The sequence below is a fragment of the Acanthochromis polyacanthus genome, chromosome 4 (assembly GCF_021347895.1).
Source record: "Acanthochromis polyacanthus isolate Apoly-LR-REF ecotype Palm Island chromosome 4, KAUST_Apoly_ChrSc, whole genome shotgun sequence".
NCBI lineage: Eukaryota > Metazoa > Chordata > Actinopteri > Pomacentridae > Acanthochromis > Acanthochromis polyacanthus.
In genome coordinates, this window is record NC_067116.1 from 36592837 (window position 1) to 36607529 (window position 14693).

General features: G+C 42.7%; 3 protein-coding genes across 3 annotated transcripts in view; 1 reads left to right on the forward strand and 2 right to left on the reverse strand.

Annotated features, from left to right (window-relative positions):
• Window positions 1-8300, reverse strand: part of ralgps2 (Ral GEF with PH domain and SH3 binding motif 2) — a 77014-nt gene extending 68714 nt beyond the window's left edge. The window contains 1 exon segment of the mRNA XM_051947233.1: window positions 7947-8300. The gene's annotated coding sequence lies outside the window, so the exon portion shown is untranslated.
• Window positions 1-14693, forward strand: part of LOC110952305 (importin-13-like) — a 435553-nt gene that overhangs the window by 264822 nt on the left and 156038 nt on the right. The window lies entirely within an intron of this gene.
• LOC110952312 (cytochrome c oxidase assembly factor 7) lies at window positions 11767-14672 on the reverse strand. Its single transcript, XM_022195818.2, has 3 exons — window positions 14295-14672; window positions 12868-13008; window positions 11767-12466 (listed from the first exon to the last, which is right to left on the reverse strand). The coding sequence occupies exons 1-3, from the start codon at window positions 14398-14400 to the stop codon at window positions 12021-12023; spliced, it is 693 nt and encodes a 230-aa protein (XP_022051510.2). The 5' UTR covers window positions 14401-14672; the 3' UTR covers window positions 11767-12020.

A 14693-nucleotide genomic window follows, 5' to 3' on the forward strand; every position in this document is an offset into this window, starting at 1 on the left:
GGGAGAAGAAACGAGAGGCTGATTTTTGCCTAATCTGGCCATGGCTGCCTCCCTTAATATGGAGGGTACTTACTATTCCCATCTGATAGCAGCTATGAAAGATTGATTCTTTCATGTTTCTCTCACAAGACAGAACAATGTTACACTGTGTGCTTCTTCCAGTTAGGGTGTGTGTGTGTGTGTGTGTGTGTGTGTTTGAGAGAGGGAGGGAAGGCGAGCCTGCATCGAATGGAAGAAGAGCAACAGCTGAGACTTGAGAAACAGCTGTATCTTTTCAATCCCTTCCCCCCCTCACTCCCTCATCCTCGCTCTCCCTGAATGAGCCCCTCACACCCTTTTTCTGATCCTCCTCTCCCACAGAGCTTCATGGTCAGAGGCTTCACTGCCTGCATGGACACACAGATTACAATATGAAGTGCCCGAGTTAGACAGACACTGCTGGTTTGGAGCCTCTGTTCTCTCTGGAGGACAAGTACAGGCAGGATCCATGTGCTACTAAACATTCATCTATTGACTAAAAATAGGAAAGACATTGTTTCCAGCGGCAATGTCACCCTCCCTTCTGTCTTCCCAACCCTCCCACTTTCGTCAGATTCTAACTGTAAGACAAAAGGAAAGCATACAAACACTCGGGTTGTCTTTTCACATACAAAGCAGCATCAAACATGAATGGTTTTTTTGTCCTAAACATACACTGGTTAATTCAATAAAAGCCTTGCCAGGTCATCACTGTAAATGACAAACTGTTCTCAACTGATCTTACCTGGTAAAATAAAGAATAAATAAATGAAAATAAAACCAGTCACACATGAGGGAAACAAATTGGATTAGCATATGCAAAATGTAAACAAAAATGCAAAAAATTCCTAAATACTGCTTCTCCATCACAGCTACACAACTTAAATATATTTATTAAATGTGTGCACGAAATGGTATAACGCCCAGGTTGACAGTTGGTGATCTAAAGTGTGTAATTGCAGGCGTGTGTGTGCAAGTCATGACCCAACCTATGGGAAACCTGACAAAGACGACAGGACACGGATTGTCTCAGTCACACAGATTTTAAATGGATTCTTTGAGATGACACAGAAAGACATCTGCCTGGGATGTGAATCATCGCTGCAATTATTTAATCAAAGGAGGTGCAGAACAGGTGGGGAGGATGAGGCGTTCTATTCATGGTGCGCTTGAGGTCAAAAAGCCTGACGTGAACCCGAGACTGCCTTTCTGAAGGGGAAGAAAAGAACAAAAAAAACAACTTTGGGAGCAGAAGAAAGCAAAAGGATGAGAGCACGAAAGAGAACAGAGAGTTGGAATCATGTTTGCCTGAATCTGATCTATTGTCTTTGGCTCAGTCCAGGACCAAGTTGACAAGTTTCCATGACATAGCCAAGGCTTCATTCTCCGTTTTGCTCTCAGGCCAAAACACTCAGACTTTAGACAGATAGATGAGGCTGCGCTGCGAGACCACAAAGACTTGTCTCCAGCACTGATATAAACCGGTGGCTCAAGACAATATACAGGGGAAATGGAAGGGTGAGGCATCTGTCTGTTTATGTTCGCTTCAGAGTATTCCATTGAACGTGAGCGCATGCAATCTGCTTGTACAAGACAAAGACCAGGGTTTGGGAGTGAATAAACAATCTGCAAGTTCCGTATTTAGTAAACCTCAAAAAAAAAAACACACACCACAGAGCACTACAACAGCTGTGCATGAAACTGAGAGCTATTTTTAATATTTTGTCCACAACAATCAGGACTGAGGAAAACGCTTCCTGATCAAAAGCTCACCGAATCATTTTCATCAACCACAATATTTAAATGAAATATTAATGTCCATATTACTAAGATGCAGTCTAATATGCAAATCATAAAATCTCCTAAAAATGAGGCCATATTACAGGGTTTTTCCTGGCTCAGAAAGGGCCCTTAGAGGATGATTACACACAACAGCAGGCATGATCGGTGCACGTCCATTAGGGGGAATGGGTCTGTGCTCCTTTATTTGACGGAAATTTATGCATTTTCCACTTGCTGAATAAAAAAAACTATTATATTGAGTAAATGAAGACCAAATTAGCATATTCCATCCATCCATCCTCTATACACCGCTTTATCCTCACTAGGGTCGTGGGGGGTGCTGGAGCCTATCCCAGCTGACTCGGGCGAAGGCAGGGGACACCCTGGACAGGTCGCCAGTCTGTCGCAGGGCTACATATACAGACAAACAATCACACTCACATTCACACCTATGGGCAATTTAGAATAATCAATTAACCTCAGCATATTTTTGGACTGTGGGAGGAAGCCGGAGTACCCGGAGAAAACCCACGCAAGCACAGGGAGAACATGCAAACTCCATGCAGAAAGATCTCAGGCCCAGGCCGGGATTTGAACCAGGGATCTTCTTGCTGCAAGGCGAAAATGCCAACTAGTACACCACTGTGCAGCCCCCAAATTAGCATATTAATAAACACAATTATAAAACTCTCTTTCAGGATGCCAAAAAATTCCTCTATGCAGAAAAACTCTGTATTCCTTGAAGCAGATCATTGCTGCCTGGCATACTCTGAATTTGCTCCTCGATGAAACTTCCTCCAGTGAGAATATTCCGGATATGCAGAGCAAAAAGCCACATGACTTGGGGCTACACACCAGCCTGAAAGTGTCAGGTGGAACGGGACCCTCATAGCTGCCATTTTGCATGCCTGAAAGGCTGGGCCCTTTTGCTATAGTCCTGTCCCTGAACTCACCTTTAACCCCTGATCTCATGACCTCAAACATCTACAACCTGACACACCAAGCCGAGCTAATACCCATCAGCTGCGTGAGCTGAGGTAATGTTGACCTTAAAATAAACATATTTTTTAAAAAGGCGTACATATGCGCAGATGAAAAGACAAGCAGAGGTGGTGAACGCATCTCTTAAACAGTAGAAATCTTGTGTGACTGATGATTCTAATTTATCCAACAGCTTGCACCCTACATTTGCAAGATTTATAAGAACAGCTAATTGGAATCTAATGAGAGAATATATTGCTGATGAATGAAGCCCCATCAGCAAAAACTTCAGGCTTATATTTCAACACCAGCGGCAATTACAGTAAAAGACACACCTACACACAGTCATTTGAGTTTAAGAAGCTGTGGGGGTTCCTCAAATTTTTTATGAGTCAGCCTAATAATGAATTCAAACCTAACATAACCCTGCTTAAAAAGCACATTAGACATGAAGTAAAAGTATCTTAGTTCATCAAATATCAAAATAGCTCACATGAAGCTGAATAACCAATAGTCTACCCTACTGCCAGAAATGCTGCGACGTTTAAATAACCATGCAGCACATGTGTCCAGTAATATATCTAATCCTGTTTCAAGCTGCATGTTCAAGACATTAAGGATCACCGTCAACAGGCAGACAGGGCCCCAAACAAACGGCGCAAACAGCAGCTGACGTTACTCTGCAGTGCGAATTACTGTTGTGGTTAAAGAGAAATAAAAACTGATAAGGTCAGGATAGATTTGATCGGTTTCTAAAGATCACGTCAGCTCAGCAATAGAACTTAACATTGAGGGGGAAAATATCTAAATGCACGGCTTCTGACAGATACTGCAATTTGATTTGCAATTAAAGTCAAGCTTCTTTTCAGTTTTCCCTGTGTAATGGATTTAAAACACGTGACGCGCCTGAGATAGCGTCCAAAACATGACTGTCACACAAGCAGGATGGCGTGAATTTGCAAAACGATTGACGCAACAGTTTAAACCCTGCGTCACACACTGTATAACATACAGAATATCCTAAACTGTGATTTGAAATTTGCATTCGTTGAACATGAAAATGATTAATTGTTTACAGGCAGACATCATACGACCATGAAGTGCAAGTAGTACAAGAATCAAGGATATATTTGTGCACAGTATCCTAAACTGTCATGCCAAAAGTTGGACAGGTAATAGTCAGGTGTCATAGAAAGGCAGTGACATACTCACAGAAGAGCCAAGAAGACAAAAAGATCTAAGCAGGACGTATGTGGGTGACTGAATGCACTGCACATGTATTGAAAGGGATGCTGCCTGACAACTGGAAAAATTAAACACAGGAAGACAAGGCAGGACTAAAATAGAATCAGATCCCACTCACAACAAGAAAGCAACGTGAAAGAGAAACAGAGCAAATTTACACAAAGGATAAGCTAGGAGCTAAAGAGAAGACGGGTGTGCAGCAGACCACTCGCAGTGTAGCCCTTCATGTGTGAGCAACTCCCAACAGGGGTCTAATTCAGGCTAAAATGTTCTCAATGCACCAGGTCTCTTGCCGCCGTTCGGCCTGTTGTGCTCTGTGTGTGTGTGTGTGTGTGTGTGTGTGTGTGTGTGTGTGTGCGAGATTCAGCCATCAGTCAGGAGTGACCCTGTGTGTACAGCTTCCGCTTCAACACCGCCTGTGTCCGACTTCTCCTAAACAAGCGCTTTGATTACAACACAGCAGGAACCACATGGCTAACACACAACAATAAGAAGAGGCAGTTTTGCGCCACTTCCTCAAATGTCGCTCTGGGTACAACAACAACAAAAAAAAGGCCTGTTGCTCAACATACACAGCAAAAAATGGTGCCTGCCTCTGAGATTTCTGAAGTCAAAAGCTAGTGCGTGCATTACACTTGTCTCTTATCTTCTTCTCACACAGTCATGCACACATTCAGCTAGTCAGGCGTTAGCCAAGCTCACATCTACAACACCCACTTCAACCAACTGCCAGCAACATTAGAAACACCTCTTTACCTTTTAAAGTCTTTATCAAACAGGCAACCAGACAGAATATTATTACCAGCGCTCCAAAACAACTTGTCAAGCGCAGAGACCGCTTATATCACTTCTAATAGTAACAGAAACGTTGGATGGCTCTGGAGTTGGCATAAAAAAGCCAAAGCAGACAATGAACACACACACGACTAGCTCCTTTATGTGTTTATACTTGTAGTGACAGAGCCAAGGCTGGGGAGGCATCAGAGGAAGAGTGTGACGACATGTGACTTCGCAGTTCCATCTGTGCTGAATGGATGTGCCAGACACACGCATAAAGTTACCCTGGCAACAGAGCAACATCATTGCTTGGAGGTCACATGCAGAAAAATCTTGATGCAGACCAAAATGCTCCTGGAGTATGTATAGCACCTAAAGGAGCCTGCAAGACGACTGCTTATTCGCTCAGGAAGGAGGCCAAGTTGAACCCTATGTATTGTTACAGACGCGAACGTGATGCATTCAGGAACATTTTACATAAACTATGTAGTGAACATGACGTAATGTGGAGCCGAGAAACATAATCTGAGAAAGACCAGGGGTTGCACTCGATGACGCAGAAGCTGTACAGTGTTTTATCCCTTTCTCTTGTAAACACACGGCTCTGATTCTGAGAAGGGAGTTTCATTTCACACACACAGATGTAATCTCCAACTAATCACATTTGCAAGCCTTGGACAGAGCAGTTACACCACGGTGGTGAACAGATGGGCCCACGTACATGAGGCATCTCTGGGATTAGCCTGGTCCAGAAGGTGGAAGTAGCAGATAGAGTTACCAGGGGACGGTTTCTCAAAAGTAACTGGTGCTCAAATTACAACACAGGGAGTCCACAAAGGTGTAATCAATCAAGGATCGAAACTGGAAATGCGGCTGCAATGTCCATTCATGAGTAATGTCTGTGAAGGTAAATCCTTTAAATGACTTTCTCCCTCCATCTGCGACAACACTTAATGTTTCAATTGTTGGCTTACATCCTTGCAAAGACATGGATGATTATCCAGAATATACAAACTGATGTAATTGCAAATAAAAACAGCACACTAACCAAGTGAGCTTTAGCGAAACCTCCAGGCGCTCACACTGTTTCTGTTGGCAAGCAACAGATATGCGACATGACGTTTTTGTTTACTGTCGGGAAGACAGACGAAGAACAGGATTAACCCAAAAATACACGATGATAATTAAATGCAGCATTTGTAAATAGTCGTACAGATGGGAGTCGTGTCGCCTAAAACCAAAGCAAAGCTCCATGCACGATAGAATACTGAATCAACTGGATTTTATTGGATTAAAACCTGAGCCCTGATACTGAAGACTGCTTGGCTGAATGTTTCAGATGCACCCTTTACAACCACTGACCACTGTCATTCGGGCTAAACTTTCACTAGTGATCTCTAAAAATTCTCAGCTGAAACTGAAGCAGATAAAGTGAAAAACCAAAAGGAATTCCAAACAGATTCCTTCTTTATATGGAGGACTGGGGAGCTCTAGCATTTGGAAAGAATTAGTTTTCATCTCCAATTTTGGGCTTAACTTTAACTGTAAGCATCATCCTCCCACTCATTCTGCATGCATTTAACCGTTAAAAACAACTGCCAAAGCGAAACAAGATTGTTTCTGTCTTTTCTGCATAACACGACACCACGGCACTGTAAAGGCATGCTCGTCATGAGCCTGAACCGGTGACCTCTGGGTCATATGTGAAGTGTTGACAACAGCAGCTCCACACAGCAATCCCAAATATCGATATGGAACATTCCTTAGAGTCCTTAAAAATGGGGTGAGAGCAACGTCACGGAGGACAGCAGGCGACAAAGAGTTTGTTGGATGGGAGAACTGAGCAGAGGGAGGCTTTGTTTAAGAAAAAGGCGATTTATTAATGAAAAGCCAGTGGATGTTTTTTTGCCTTCGTCCCTCTTAAATGTGTGTAGTATCTGTGGCTATTCCTGATGCCGCAAATTAGGGGAACAGATCAGACCATCACTGTGCCAAATTCATTTTAATTTAATATAAAGGTCAACATGCCTTCACCTTAGCTGTGTGTAGCTGCTAAATTACAGTCTAAAGAGTCATAAAACTTAATGTTTCTTAGCTGTTAGAAGGACTGACATGTAGCTACTAGAGAGACATATCTAATTGAAGACTAATTCATTAAACTCAAGTTGTTGATCCATAATTAGATCAGATTAATGGAGCGTAGACAGGTCTCAGGAACATGCAGAATAGCTTGCTGTTTCTGAGATGTGATTGTCATATTTGAGGAACACCAAGCAGCTGGATTTTGCAGGATTCTTTCTACATCAAGCTTGAAAAGTTTCCCGCATTTAATTTATTGATTGTAGGTCATCCAGGTCGACAAAGCGTTTCCAGCAAACTCAAAACACTCTCACGAATGTGCCTATTCTGCTATTAAGACATGTTTCTGCTGAGACAAGATAGACTGAAGCTGCACGCTGTATTGTTCGTGGGTGAACCCACGCCACACCCAAAGCGGTCCCCGGAGGGTAACTGTGCAGGGGGTTCACCGCCAATGAGCTATCCGGAGCAGCCCGGCGTCTGCAGTGGCTGCTAAGTGAGCCGTGCGGGGCTAGCCAGCACCAACGGGTGAACCCTTTAACCTTTCTGGAACATAAGCTAACTGTGTAGCTATCAAAGCCAACAAAGTAAGCACCACCAATCGCTAAACTCTCCATATTAGCATGTACACGCTAACTAGCCGGGCTCACTGGCTTCGGAGAGGGAGCGCATGATTTATTATTAGCATGGCATCAAAACTAGTCGGTGCCGCTGCTCGGCGTGCGGTGGGGCGACCGTAACCTGTCTTCACGTGGGCGGAGGGGCAAATAAATAACGGTTAAAATACCCCCACTGCGTTCAGCTACACACAGAGTGAGAACTACAAAACCCAGGGCCAGTCTCCGTGTCCGGTTTATCGCCTGCCTCACATCTCCCCTCCTCTGGATGGATGCCGATTTACTTTGATAAGGGAGCATCCTGCATTTAAAAACAAACACACCCAACCAACCAGTTCGTGGGGCTTAACGTTTACGTTAGCTTACTAACTCGACGGCTGGGGAGGGATTTTCTTGACTACATCGCTAATAGTGACAAAGTTTGACTCGTAACGTTCAGTAACTCACCGAAGTGCGCGGTTTTCCTCCGTATTCTCCTGATATTCCAGCGGGGACATCAGCAGGCGGCGGGCAGCTAACAGTTTTTAGGCTAACGCTCGGGACACGACGATGCGCCTCGCAACAGCTGTGCTCTGTTTTGAATGAGGGCTGAGGAGGAGACGCACGGCTAACGGGCGGAGCTTCCAGGGTGCAAACGGGCCAGTCTGTCCATCACCCTCCACACACACCGGCTTAGTTCAGCTCACAAGTGCACAAAGACCTTCTGTCGCTGCCAACGTTAGCTACAGGTTGCTAATGCAGCGTCGGCTAACGTGTTGACAGATGGGATGCTCGTAACCCTGGTTTATTGTTGGAGCCGGGACGAAGCGCCCTGTTTGCTTTGAAAAAGGGCGCAAAGTTCATGCGTTTGATTCTCACTCCCTCTTGTGGTCAAACTATTGTTGTGCCTGCACCTGCTCCTGCAGTGGTAGCTCCCAGAATATGAGGATGAAAAGCTAAACTTCTGTTAAAAACAAATTTAACATCAAATAACAGCACTGAGATTATGTAAAATTGCACATCCCCAGGTGAATAATTTGGACATTTCTGCGCACTGTAAATGTTTGAATCTTACTCTTTATACTTATAAACTATAACCAATTCTTTCTCTGCATCTTTTTCTTCATTTAACATTACTTGCATTTTCACCCTTTATTATGAAAAAGTAAATGAAAGGCAAATAAAGTATCTATCCATCTATCTATCAATCTATCTATTCTAACTGTGACTGTCCAAAGTAATAATGGCTCCTTTTCTCCATGAAGCAGTGTCAAATACCAAAGAACAATAATTCAACAATCTAAATACACATTTGCATGTTTCTCCATCTATACATTTTCTATACATTGTTTTTATCTTCTGTAGGGTCACAGGGGACGCTGGAGTCTATCCCTAAGTGTGAAGGCAGGGGACACCGTGGACCATCACAGGCCCATTTGTGCATTCCAGCACATCATAAATCCTTCTGTCACTTTATTTATCACTTAAAATCCTTGGATTTGCTGCACTTGCATTTTATTCGACCTGTAAGTCTGGCTGCCTATTTATGTTGCAGCACTTGCATTCCTTTCAGATCTTTTCATCCTTCTTTGAAAATTCCTTACTTGTCAGCTTTTACTGCAATAAATCAAATCACCACATCAAATTCCTGATATGTGAAAACCTACTCGGCAGTAAAACTGGCCCTGATATAAATTCCAGAGCCCAAACACACTGCGCATGGATAATATTTATCATTATTATCATTACCTTTTGCATTTAATTTATGGCTTAAGAAACACTGACATTCTTGTTATTTATCAAAACAGACATTCACTTTGTGGTGATGAATTATCTACAATAACTTAAATGTTAGCAAAAAGTTTTTTTTTTTTCATGATTGGACTGTCTGTCGCCTTGTTTTTTTCATTTACTTCAGTGATTAGTTCAGTTCATGCTTGCTGTAATACCATTACTGCAACTACTACTACATTCAAACAGCAAAACTAAATATTCAGTCATATTACGCTTTAGATGCTAGAAAAAAAATGATCGGAAGAAACAAAATTTATTCTAAGTATTGCATCAAGTCAGTCAAACATGTGGAATACTGATGTGGTCAAGTAAGTAACAGAGGAGGTTTTTAGTCAGTTTCAGCTGCTTTGGTGTTCATGAAATTAACAACAGATGCACTAGATGGGTAACAATGAGACAACCCACAAAACAAGAATGAGTTTACAGGTGAAGGCCACTGACATTTTTTCCTTCCTAATGTTTACTGTTTTTCACTAGTTTTGCATTTGGCTAGGGTAAGTGTCACTTCTGGTAGCATGAGGCGATACCTGGACCCTACAGAGGTTCCACAGACAGTCCAACTCCTCCAGGATGGAACATCAATGCGTGCCATTGCCAGAAGGTTTGCTGTGTCTCCCAGCACATTCTCAACAGCATGGAGGAGATTCTAGAAGACAGGCAGTTAGTCTGGGAGAGCTTGACAGGGCTGTCGAAGGTCCTCAACCAATCAGCAAGACAGGTATCTGCTCCTTTGTGCAAGGAGGAACAGGATGAGCACTGCAATAGCTCTACAAAATGACCTCCAGCAGACCACTGGTGTGAATCTCTCTGATCAAACAATCAGAAAGAGATTTAATGAGGGTAGTCTGAGGGCCCAGCGTCCTCTAGTGCCCGCTGTGCTCGCTGACTGGCACCGTTGAGCTCGGTTGACATTTGCCATAGAACACAGGAATTGGTGCCGGAACTGGTTGCTTTTCACAGATTAGAGCAGGTTCACCCTGAGCACATGTGACCGACATGAAAGGGTCTGGAGAAGCCATGGAGAACGTTATGCTGCCTGTAACATTTTTCAGCATGACTGGTTTGGTGGTGGGTCAGTAATGGTGTGGGGTGGCATTTCTTTGGAGGGATGCACAGCCCTCCATGTGCTCGCCAGAGGTAGCCTGACTGCCATTAGGTACCGAGATGAGATCCTCAGACCCCTTGTGAGACCATATGCTAGTGCGGTTGGCCCTGGGTTCCTCCTAAAGCAAGACAATGCTAGACTTCATGTGGCTGGAGTGTGTCAGCAGTTCCTGCAACACGAAGGCATTGATGTTATGGACTGGCCCGCCCGTTCCCCAGACCTGAATGCAATTGAGCACATCTGGGACATCATGTCTCGCTCCATCCACCAACGCCAAGTTGCACCACAGACTGTGCAGGAGTTGGCGGATGCTTTAGTCCAGGTTTGGGAGGAGATCCCTCAGGAGAACATCCGTCGCCTCTTCAGGAGCATGCCCAGGCGTTGTAGGGAGGTCATACAGGCACGCGGAGGCCACACACACTCCTCTTCTTTTCCTTTCGGCTTTTCCCTTCAGGGGTCGCCACAGCGAATCAGTTACCTCCATCTAACCCTGTCTTCTACATCCTCTTCTCTCACACCAACTACCTTCATGTCCTCTTTAACAACATCCATAAACCTCCTCTTTGGTCTTCCTCTAGGCCTCCTGCATGGCAGTGGGAACTCAGCAGTCTTCTACCAATATATTCACTCTCTCTCCTCTGGACATGTCCGAACCATCTCAGTCTGGCCTCTCTGACTTTATCTCCAAAGCCTCTAACATGCACTGTTCCCTCTGATGTACTCATTCCTATCCATCCTGGTCACTCCCAAAGAGAACCTCAGTATCTTCAGTTCTGCTACGTCCAGCTCTGCCTCCTGTCTTTTCCTCAGGGACACTGTCTCCAGACCAAACAACATGGCTGGTCTCACCACAGTTTTGTAAACCATTCCTTTCATTTTAGCTGAAACTCTTCTATCACACATCACACCTGACACTTTCTCCAGCCGTTCTAGCCTGCCTGTAAACGCTTCATCACCTCTTTTCCACACTCTCCATTGCTCTGGACTGTTGACCCTAAGTACTTAAAATCCTCCACCTTCTTGATCTCTTCTCCCTGTAACCTCACTCTTCCACTTGGGTCCCTCTCATTCACACACAGATAGTCCATCTTGATGCGGCTAACCTTCATTCCTCTCCTTTCCAGGGCAAACCTCCACGCCTCTAGCTTGGCCACACACACTACTGAGCCTCATTTTGACTTGTTTAAAGGACATTACATCAAAGTTGGATCAGCCTGTAGTGTGTTTTCCCACTTTAATTTTGAGTATAACTCCAAATCCAGACCTCCATGGGTTGATACATTTGATTTTCATTGATAATTTTTGTGTGATTTTGTTGTCAGCACATTCAACTATGGAAAGAACAAAGTATTTCATAAAAATATTTCATTCATTCAGATCTACAACGTGTTACTTTAGTGTTCCCTTTAATTTTTTGAGCAGGGTATACACATATATATATTAAATCTACTTACATAAATGTATTCTGCTTCCTGAATTTTACCATCTACAGACTGTACATCAGGAAAAGATATTCATTCATGAGGTCTTTTTAAAGACTAACAACACATCATTTCCAACCTTAAAACCCAGTGAACGGGTTTTTTCAGCGCCACATGTGTAGATACACCAAAACAATGACAATTCAGTCGAGTGTTTCATGATCACTCGCCAAATTTCAGCTGCTTTTCCTTCACCGAACCATGCAGCTCCCTAGCTCGATTCTTCAGCTCCTCTGCCTTCTTCTCGTCCTTCTCTGTACCGTCCCCAAGTTTGTACATCCGGCTTGCATTAGCGCAGCCCCACACATGTCCCAGCTCACAGGCCCTGTTAGCGTACTTCAGGGCTAGAGTCATATCTGGTGCCAGACCTTTGGCATTGCCCTCAATGAACAAAGCACTGAGGTTAAAGCAGGAGGGAGCGAAGCCTCCAGCGCAGGCCTTCTCATAGTACTGCCGGGCCGCCGTCAGGTCGGGTTGTCCATCCAAAGCTCGTCCGTCATGCGACAGCAGACCAACATTGTGGCAGGCGTCTACAGACTTCTTTCCTCCGGTGTTGCAGGACTGCATAAAGCAGGAGTAGGCTTTTTTTAGGCACTCAGCAACTCCACCTGGTGGACAGATTTAAGAGAATGACTTTATGCAGAGATCTTTACACATCTTGCACACTGTAAAGATACTGTAAAGGTACTGTAAAGATTAGTCAAATCCCCCACTTGAATAGAAAGGCTCCATTAGAGGCCATTCATTACTAAAGGAACCATAAATTTACCTGTGCATGAAACCTGTAAGTATTAACCTGAATTATTTCATTATTGATGTGTTCACTAAAAAGTGGGTCTTGATATTGAAAAATGCATGCTGACCTGATAACAATTAAGTCTTAATCATTTTTAATTATCAATTAACCTTCCAATCAGTTCACCTAAATAAAGCACAAGTACCTAAAAATTACACATTTAAAAACATTCTGCACAAGAGACGGTAAATAACTAAAGTAATAATGAGTTACCTTTGCCTGTGACATGATAAGCTCCCAGTTTGTAGCAACTCTCTCCATGTCCATGTGTCTCACAGTTATGTTTGAGCACTTGTGCTGCGGATTCATAGTTTTTCTTCACCCCATCCAAGTAGTCAGCGAGCCTTTGGCACCCTAAGAACACAGCAGAAAAGCACACAATGAGGAAACATACTTATCCCTCTATGGCTATATAGCTGGAGTCTGTGTTAGGATTAAACAGTTTGGAGAAAATATCTAACCACGATTTTTCTGACAAATATTCTATTGTGAAATATATTTTTCAGAAACATTAGTTCAGTATTTGTTGTGTAACAGATTACAGACATACACTCAATCATTACCTCATGAGATGCCATCAAAATATTAGCGCTCTGGTGCTGGGACACATAATACATATTCCACTGATGCACATAAAGGGCGATTCATTCATTGTTTTGACATGCTTTGTATACATACGGTTTAAATGTACTAAATGACCACTGCTCCCTGAATTTTACATTCTACATTCTGTAAATCAGACAAACATATACTTTAATCAGATTCTTTCGTCAATTAACAACACATCCTCTCCATCCTGCAATTTTTCTGGCAAATACTGGAATTCATTTTGGGGTAACATGTATTGTGTGACAGATTTATAACATGTAATGGATCATTATGAGATACAGAGATAATATCACAATAATAACTGCTCCATGTTCTAATGCACAGAACTTAAAGATATGAATTGCTTCGTTATCACGTCTAACATTTCAATTTCATGGCAACATTTTATTATCATGTGTAAAATCATTTTACTACTTCACTCTTTCTTTTCTATTAGATATCTCTTTCTATTCTCATCCGAATATTAACTGCTCCATGTTCTAACACAGGGAACTTATAAATAGTAATAAACATGTGCTATAATGTGTGTTATTTCAGTTTCATGTTCGATATTTAATTTTAATGCAAAATGTTTCATTTTGTCATCTTATTTCACTACTTCAGAATAATTGCCAGTATTACCCTTTCTTATTTATTCTTGTCTAATTAAAGCTTGCTTACTTTTCTTATTGATTTTTGACTATGCATGCACTCTTAAGTTATTTTTTGTCTTCACAACATCTGGCACAAGAATTTCCTTCAGGATTGCAAAAGTTCTATTTTATATTATCTTGTTTGTTACATTTTTAATGGCAAATGAGATGGAGTAATAATAATAACAAATCCAAATAGAATATAACAATCTCTGACATTGAAACAGGTAGGTCATCCATGGCTTAGGAATTACATCTAGGTACTGCACAAAGTAATAAAAATAATAATAATGATGCTTAATGTTTGTCTTAAATCGCAACCAATTTCTGCACCGTTTCAATTAAAACCGATTCGTAGTTCAGTCTTAACTGTCAGCACCACCGATTACCGATTCTTACCTTCAGGATCCTTCTCTTTGTAGCACTGGAAGCTGTACTCCACTCCCAAATTATCCAAAAACTGCTTCACTTCATTCTCATCTTCAAAGTTTATAAGTCCAGCCATATCTCAGCCTTTACTTCTTGCAACAACCACACGTGTTGAAGGCTGAGCTGCACACATCCACTGCTGCTTGACCTTGGTGACTGAGCGACGTTACAAAAGCGTCTCCTCAACACGAAGCACAGAGCAGATAGTTGTATTTAGTTGTAAAGATGTTATAAAAGCCCACTGCGGTAGTTCGTGTGGTAGTTTTCTTTTCAGTAAAAACAAGATCACGCTTGTCTCCCGGACGATCTCTTCCTGTGTTGTAACCTGGGTTGTAACCCTCCTCTGCCGGCTTCCGTAGTCCGCCCCCC